This window comes from Tachysurus fulvidraco, chromosome 14 (genome assembly GCF_022655615.1).
Source record: "Tachysurus fulvidraco isolate hzauxx_2018 chromosome 14, HZAU_PFXX_2.0, whole genome shotgun sequence".
NCBI classification, from domain to species: domain Eukaryota; kingdom Metazoa; phylum Chordata; class Actinopteri; order Siluriformes; family Bagridae; genus Tachysurus; species Tachysurus fulvidraco.
The window spans coordinates 2,022,763-2,030,262 of record NC_062531.1 but is presented as its reverse complement, the minus strand read 5'-3'; the positions used below and the strand labels follow the sequence as shown (position 1 = coordinate 2,030,262).

The 7,500-nt window shown below is 43.3% G+C and overlaps 3 protein-coding genes across 4 annotated transcripts in view; 2 read left to right on the top strand and 1 right to left on the bottom strand.

The window, feature by feature from the left end:
• The window catches only part of zgc:77486 (uncharacterized protein LOC405808 homolog), a 9,032-nt gene extending 7,026 nt beyond the window's left edge, over positions 1-2,006 (top strand). For both annotated transcript variants that reach the window (XM_047799966.1, XM_047799965.1), the window contains exon 6: positions 1-2,006. This exon is cut by the window's left edge and continues 1,113 nt beyond it. The gene's annotated coding sequence lies outside the window, so the exon portion shown is untranslated.
• A 695-nt stretch (positions 2,007-2,701) lies between these two features.
• Positions 2,702-6,458, bottom strand: ptgesl (prostaglandin E synthase 2-like). The gene is made up of 7 exons (XM_027157196.2): positions 6,162-6,458; positions 4,955-5,149; positions 4,808-4,863; positions 4,572-4,724; positions 4,247-4,447; positions 3,123-3,240; positions 2,702-2,979 (listed from the first exon to the last, which is right to left on the bottom strand). The coding sequence occupies exons 1-7, from the start codon at positions 6,426-6,428 to the stop codon at positions 2,857-2,859; spliced, it is 1,113 nt and encodes a 370-aa protein (XP_027012997.1). The 5' UTR covers positions 6,429-6,458; the 3' UTR covers positions 2,702-2,856.
• A 958-nt stretch (positions 6,459-7,416) lies between these two features.
• abhd17ab (abhydrolase domain containing 17A, depalmitoylase b) overlaps positions 7,417-7,500 on the top strand; it is an 11,255-nt gene continuing 11,171 nt past the window's right edge. Inside the window, exon 1 of the mRNA XM_027157194.2 lies at positions 7,417-7,500. This exon is cut by the window's right edge and continues 209 nt beyond it. The gene's annotated coding sequence lies outside the window, so the exon portion shown is untranslated.

The window sequence follows — 7,500 nt, the reverse complement described above, 5'->3', positions numbered from 1 at the left end:
GCTGTCGAGATGCGACACACACGCCAAACTGCAGCTTTGTGCTAATTAATAGGTGTGGTTTATACGAGACGTCACACCGCGCAATACTGTTCTTATTTACCGAACATCATGATGTGATGATCTCGTTACACCACAACCGTATTTTTGTTGTTGTTGTTGTTGTTGTCAAACATGTTTATATACCACATGGCTACTTTAACCATATAGTTATAATCCAGCGTAGAAGGTGACGAGGTCAGACGGGGAGCAGACGGGGGTGAGAGAATGCGTCATAAACTTTGTGTACGTTCTCATATATGTATGTATCCAGTGCTCCTCGTATCCCAGCAGAGATATGAAGGACGAGTGTGTGTTGGATAGGGGGTGGGGTGATGTGGGGTGGGGTTGGGGGATGTCTTTGTTTGTTTTCTAGTCAAAAGGGCTGAAGTCGGTGGGCGTGGCCGAGTGGGCGTGGGAGGGGTTTCTACAGTATTCGTGTTTAAACATCATCGTATAGTTTTGATGGCCGCTCGTCTTTTTTAAAAAAATTTTTTATTTATTTAAACGTAATCACGGTACAGAAGGTTTGACCGAAATAAAAAAAAACTCTATATGCTTTACACAAACATGGCAGTGACCCAAGTGACCCCCGATGGGACGATTCGTCTCTTAATTCTTCAACGAGAGCCGTCCACCAGCCCCGAGGCGTCGTCGACACAGCTGTCAATCACACGAGGGGGCAGGGCTTCAAACAGCAAGAACCGTGTGATTTGTGTGTCTGTGTAAAGGCGGGGCGGGTCTCATCACTGACCGTTTACACACACGCACGATCATTAGAGAACTTTCTTTTTAAAGTTCAGAAGACGTTTAACACCGCGACTCGTCGTTACCATAGTTACCCGTTAACCTTTAAACAGATTTAAACCATGTAGCTAGCGTGAAGGTTTAAGTTTGACTCAGTCTTCAGACTTAACGTTTATTTTGAAAGTATAATGCACGAGCCGTTGCATAAGTATTCACCCCCCTCTCGAAGATTATGTCACGATTCTACATGTAATAGACCACAAATAAAACATCAAGGTGGTGTGTTGGTGTTACAGAAGCTCTAAAGAGTCACCTGTACAACATCTCAGGATCTAACAGCGTCTACGGCAATCCGTGTACGCGACGCTACCACCACCACGCTTCACCCTGTCTGACGTAGAGCCGTGTCCCGTGGCTGAAAGTTTCCCTTTGTGTCTTTCTTCCATCATGTCCAGCTTCCTGATTATCCATCACACAGCTTTCCTCATCTCTCTATCGTTCCCTTCCGTCTCTCTCTCTCTCTTTCCTGCTCACTGGCTAATGTCAGATCTGTTTTGGGAGCTCCTTCATGGTTAGGTCTTCGTGTGTGTGTGAGATCAGGATCAGGTGAGAGTTCTGATCCTTTCACTACACACAGCTCGACCGAATTAAGGGGCTTCGATGCCCCCCGATGTCTCCTTTAGTTCTTTATAATGAATAAGAGAGGGGGGTGAATACTTATACACGGTACAGTACCTAACCCATTAGGAGTTGTGTTTAGGTGGGATCAGTACTGATGTGATCAAACACAAGCTTCACAGATGTTCTTATAAATCTTAAGCGACACGAAGCTCTATAAGCATCTCGTTGTCACTTACCGAGCTCCTTCTGCATGTCGGATGCGTCGAGTTCCTCAGTGACGATTATGACACACATTACGTTCCACAGATTAATATTAATTAAAAAGGAAAGTGGAAACGATCAAACCGCAGGAAACTTCAGAAAGCAGTAACGAGAGCAGATCGAGTCGTTTCGGATGTTTAAATAACGATTAAAAAAAAACTCCAGCTGCAGTTTTTGCGTTCTCTGTTTATTAAAATCATTCGTCAGGTTTTTTTTCTTTCTTTCTGTGACACGCAGACCTCAGACACACGCAGTTTTATTTCAGTTTAGGGATTTGTTGTGTTTTTTTTTTTTGATGTGTAAGAGTACAAACAATAAAGTCAAAGTTTATTTTAAAACGACTCGCGGCGTGGAGTCGGTTTTGTTCTCGGGGGATTTTTTTTACAACACAGAATAGCAGAATATTCCTTACAGTTTACACAGATAGTTAATTACTTTATTTATTATATTATTTTTTATTTGTACTTTTAATCGGAGACTGATTCTTTCAAGCGGATGGCACGGTGGCTTAGCGGTTAACACGTTCGCCTCACATCACACCTCCGGGGTCAGTGGTTCGATTCCCGCCTCCGCCTTGTGTGTGTGGAGTTTGCATGTTCTCCCCGTGCCTCGGGGGTTTCCTCCGGGTACTCCGGTTTCCTCCCCCGGTCCAAAGACATGCATGGTAGGTTGATTGGCATCTCTGGAAAATTGTCCATAGTGTGTGAGTGAATGAGAGTGTGTGTGTGCCCTGTGATGGGTTGGCACTCCGTCCAGGGTGTATCCTGCCTCGATGCCCTATGACCCCTGAGACAGACACAGGCTCCCCGTGACCCGAGAAGTTCCAATAAGCGGTAGAAGATGGATGAATTAATGAATGTTTCAGTTTCTTTTCTTTAATAGAACCAAATTATCGATCTTTAGGCTTTTAATTCAGTAAAACACTCGAACTTTTGCACACACCGAACCCGAAGCAGTGAAATTTGATGTTTGTGTGTGTTTCACATGTGAAATTGATTGATGGGGTGCCATTACTTTATACATCAGATTAGGAGAATTATGACATCAGTTCTTTATTTATAGTTACATAAGAGAGAGAAATAAATTACCAGAATCAGATAAAGTGAAAGCCAAAGACACAGAAGTAAAGATCAGGAGAAATTTCCACTAGTTCTCATTGCATACACCTCTGTGGGTGGGTGGGGGTGTGTGTCATTGGCGATGATGGCGCATGGCGTTCTGCATGCGTCCGTACCACTTCTTCACTTTCGTGTTCTCCATCATGTCGTCGAAAGCCTGAAGACCCTCCATGACCCTCAGAACACCAAACACTGCCTTCACACACAGAGACGGAGGAGACGTAAATGTACGAAGAAACAAACGAAGGAAGAAACTAGAGTTTAAGCAGAAATCCGTCTACAGCTCATCGTTCACATAACAGGAAGTGTGCGCTTCTGTCTTTCATTTATTTCCTTTACCAGGTCGGCGAGGTTGGGTTTTTCTCCTCCCATGAATTTCTTGTTTTTCCCGATGGCTGCCACCCAGTCGTTCACAGCCTTGTACAGGTCCTGCCTCACGTCGTCCTGCAGGTTGTGTCTTAGGGCACGAAGGGGGGAAAACAACAACAAATAAACAAATCAAATCGAAATCTCAGCTTAGGGCTGGGCGATACGACTGAAAACTGTATCACGATAGCGATACTTATTGATCTTTTTTTTTATGACCCATTTAAAATAAGGACCAGGAGAAAAATCTATTACATTTAAACAGTTTTATTTTAAACTTAAACCTTCCTCTGATCAGAATCCCCTCAGTTATTAAGACAGAAATGTCACCAACCAGGAAACCTCCAATAATTAAAATGTAAACATAAGTCTAAAGTCACAATGAACATTTAACTATTATCTCTTAACATTTAAGGTGCAAAATGTAAGAAATGCTTAATAAAGTGTAATAAAATAGCAGGGACGGCGGTCTTGCATGATTTGCAGATGATGTTGGTGTGATATCCAAAAAACTGCCATACTGGCGATCAGACTTTTCCTCTTTTATTTATAATTAAATAAATCTTTTCCTGCGGCTCATTTCCTGCTCATCAGTCGCCGGTTACTGAAGCGGAATCCAGCAGACCAGCACGAGACGACGACGGGGCGCAACCAAACGTGATACTGTTACGTTATTGGCTGTTAGCGTGTCACTCCCTACGTTGCTAGGTTACGAGAGAGCGAGTGCCTTTGTTAATGCAACCAAACTTTGTTCCGAAGAAGAATAAAAAATATCGAACGTTTTATCAAACATTTTTATTGATATCGATCGCGTGTCTATCGCGATACATATCGTTATCGGTTTATCGCCCAGCCCTAGATCAGATTGTAGTTTTTATTCTTAACGCTCGCCGCATATAACACAGGACATAGAGACATCTGTGAAGCTGTGTGTGTGTGTGTGTGTGTGTGTGTGTGTGTGTGTTGTGTTGATGTGCTGTAAAGTTGTGTATCGTGTCGTTTATAGCGATCACAGATCACACAGCAGATTAACCGAAACCTCTCGGAGTCTCTGTGTATGAAGTGAAGCAGGATGGAATTACGCTGCATTCACTGACCTGCTCTTGAGCCGTTTGGAGATGATCCACATGGCCGCCGCTCCCACGTACTTGGCAAAGAAGCCTTCGAAGGTTCCGAACTTTCCTTCGCGTACGATGTAGTCGAAGGAAGCCAGAGCCTCGGCCGGGGTCCGGTACACATTAGGGGAGATGAGGTGCACGAGCCAGTCGTCTGCCCACTGACGCCATTTTATTTCCTCTCTGAAAAAACACAAACACACTCTTACTGTGTTACTCATCCATTCACAGTCCAGACTGCCAGTGGATTGTTCTGAACTGTGTGTGTGTGTGTGTGTGTGTATATGTGTGTGTGTGTCTCTCTCACTGCCTGGACGTTTTCTCTGGATAGAACTGCCTGTGTCTGGTTTCGTCCACCATCACCCAGTACTTGTTCCCGAACTCGGTCACGTCTTTGCCGCTGTGGTTCTTTGCCTTCATTTCAGGATAACAGTTCAGGATCTCGGGAACGCTCTTCTCCCTGCGGAGTCGCCGGTCAAGCCGAGCATTAATCGCAAGCCGGGTCGCAAGCTTAGGACCATGTGGGGTCTGAACATCACTCACCTGCTGATCAGGTACGTCATCAGAGCGCTGATGATCACGGACGAGTCGTTCAGCTGCTGCTCAGGAGAGAAGCGGAGCAGAAAGACCGAGTTTAACGGCAGAGCGACGACCCGGAACTCGGGTAGAAACGTTACGCTGCAAACTTACCACACTTTCGTTCACCATCAGGATGGGAACTTTTCTGTAGGTAGACCACTTGATCTCCTGCCGCATGACGGGGTTAACCTCCACCACTTGGTACGGGAGGCCATGGTAGTCCAGGAAGGCTCGCACTTTACTGCAGAACGGACAGGTTTTATACTGATACAGCGTCAGCTTCAGATCCCGTCCCTGATCAGCTGCCTAGAAAATAAAGCGCTTCAATTCGGTGCAAATCAACACCATCTCCATCTCATGCAAATCAGGTGCAACTCAAACCCGTCAACGATTGGCTGGAACAATTCCTTGGACCAATCCCGTGCTTCGAGTGGTCCCTCACAACCTTGTCAAAAAAACAACAACAACTTCTAACCAGAGTCACCTTATCCTGTCTTGTCTCTGACGTCCAGTAGCGCTGCTTTTGTCTTTTGTGTAACGTCTTGTGTATTTTGTTTGCACTGTGTTTCTGTGTCGAGGACTAACAGTCTACTGAAGTCCTCAGCTGTCTTTGGAGGAACGTTGTCTCATTTCACTCTGTACTGCAACAGATATATAGGGTTTAAATGACAATCAAAGCGACTTGACTTGCGTGAGCGTGGACTGAAGCGTATGAGCGTGTAGCAAGATGCGCTTTCCTACAGATCATGTGACCTCTACTGTCTTCTACTAGACCACGTCCACGTCCACACACCGACACTCGCTGTCCCACGTGTCGCCAGAAGTAGCAATTTACTTTAAAAAGGAAAGTAACACAAGGAGGTGCATCAAGCCCACGTCCACCTCCATCCACCTGCACCTCCACATCCACCTAAATATCCGTATCCACATCCACCTGCACATCCACATCCATATCTACATCCACCTAAATATCCGTATCCACATCCGCCTGCACCTCCACGTCTACATCCACCACATTCGCCTGCACCTCCACATCTACAGCCACCTGCACCTCCACATCCACAGCCGCCTGCACCTCCACATCCACAGCCGCCTGCACCTCCACATCCACAGCCGCCTGCACCTCCACAAGATTTCCGACCGGAAGTCAGTTTCTGGTTTCCTCAGTGATTTAATGCACTTAGTATTACGTTAATATTTGATGGCCTCCTGCAGGTTTATCAGTAGAAGTAAAAGGAATAAAAATTACCGCCTTCTGGTTCCTATAAGTGCGTGACTTTAATGAGCAGGTTGTTATGGTGACAACAATGTGACTGACCTCGTGCTGCTGCGCGTGCTGCTTCTGCACCGTGTGTTTAACGCTGTGGTACAAACCGAGTCCACCTCCGAGCAGGAACACACACCTGAGCGCCGCTCCGCCGCTTCCGGTCCGTCTCAGGGCGCGTGCAGGTCCCTGTGCACTGCCGCCGTGAGCTCGCGCACAGAGTCGCGTGGATAGCGGCACCGGATTCCAGCCTGAGAAACTCGTGCTGTGTGGAAACAGCCTGCCGACCTTCCCTAAGCTCCTCGCGCACAACGCCGCCATCTTTTACTGACGTCACAACCCCAGGACACGTGGAAATGAAACCACACACACACGGTCTAGTCGGATTTTAGACATCACACACCTTTCTAATCATGTCTGATAAGGACTTTTATTAATAGATATAATTTAATACAACAATGTTAATACCTTTTTTTATTAAAGTTTTTTCATAAACAAAAGTGTTTAAATTGTATTTTATCTTATTCTTTAAATCAATTCTCTCATCTATAGGGTTTTAAATCAATGTATAGACTCTATTATTATTATTATTATTATTATTATTATTATTATTATTATTATTATAACAACCATAATAAGTATAATTATAACAATAAAAACAATAACAATAATTATAACAAGGCAAGGCAAGTTTATTTGTATAGCACATTTCATACACAGAGGTCATTCAAAGTGCTTTACATGGAAATTAGTAAACAATTTATAAGAGAGAGAAAAAAATATGTAAAAATAAGAGACACACGATAAAATCATAATAAAAAAGAACAATTAAAGAAAATAAACGTGATTTTAATAAAACAGTTTACAATATGTTAAAAAGAATAACAACAATAACAATAATAATTATTATCATTTTTAAATGGAGTCGTTAAAAACTATTCTAGTCTATAATTTCTATAAATCCTGTGTAAAAGTATTTAATACGTTTGTGTTTGCTCTTGTATCACTGTTATCTGTTTTAGATCCTCAAACAAATGAGTACAAGACCAAGACAACCTAAACACCTTTGTGTGTAAAATAAACCGTGTCACTTTTATTTTATTATCTCTATTACGTCATCTGTGTATTCAGACTTTATTCTTAAAATAAATATACTATATATTTTTCCCCACCTAAAATTAAATACTTCAACGTTTTTTCTATGTATAACGAATTTAATATGAAATTATATGATCCTCTTTAATTTACTTTATTCTCCGTTCTTCAGTCTTTAATTCTGTTTATTCATTTAAACAAACAAACAAACAAACAAGCAAAAAATGGCAAAAATTTGCGCCTACGTCACTTCCGGATGCGGCTCTCGGTGTAGTAGGTAGTAAGTAGGAGGAGGAAA

Excerpts from the sequence above, each read along its gene's own strand:
- ptgesl (XM_027157196.2), bottom strand. The coding sequence starts at position 6,428 with ATGGCGGCGTTGTGCGCGAGGAGCTTAGGGAAGGTCGGCAGGCTGTTT. Across the intron at positions 3,241-4,246 it reads TCCAAACGGCTCAAGAGCAG|ACACAACCTGCAGGACGACG; the intron begins GTCAGTGAATGC and ends TCGTGCCCTAAG. Across the intron at positions 2,980-3,122 it reads AACCCAACCTCGCCGACCTG|GCAGTGTTTGGTGTTCTGAG; the intron begins GTAAAGGAAATA and ends CTGTGTGTGAAG.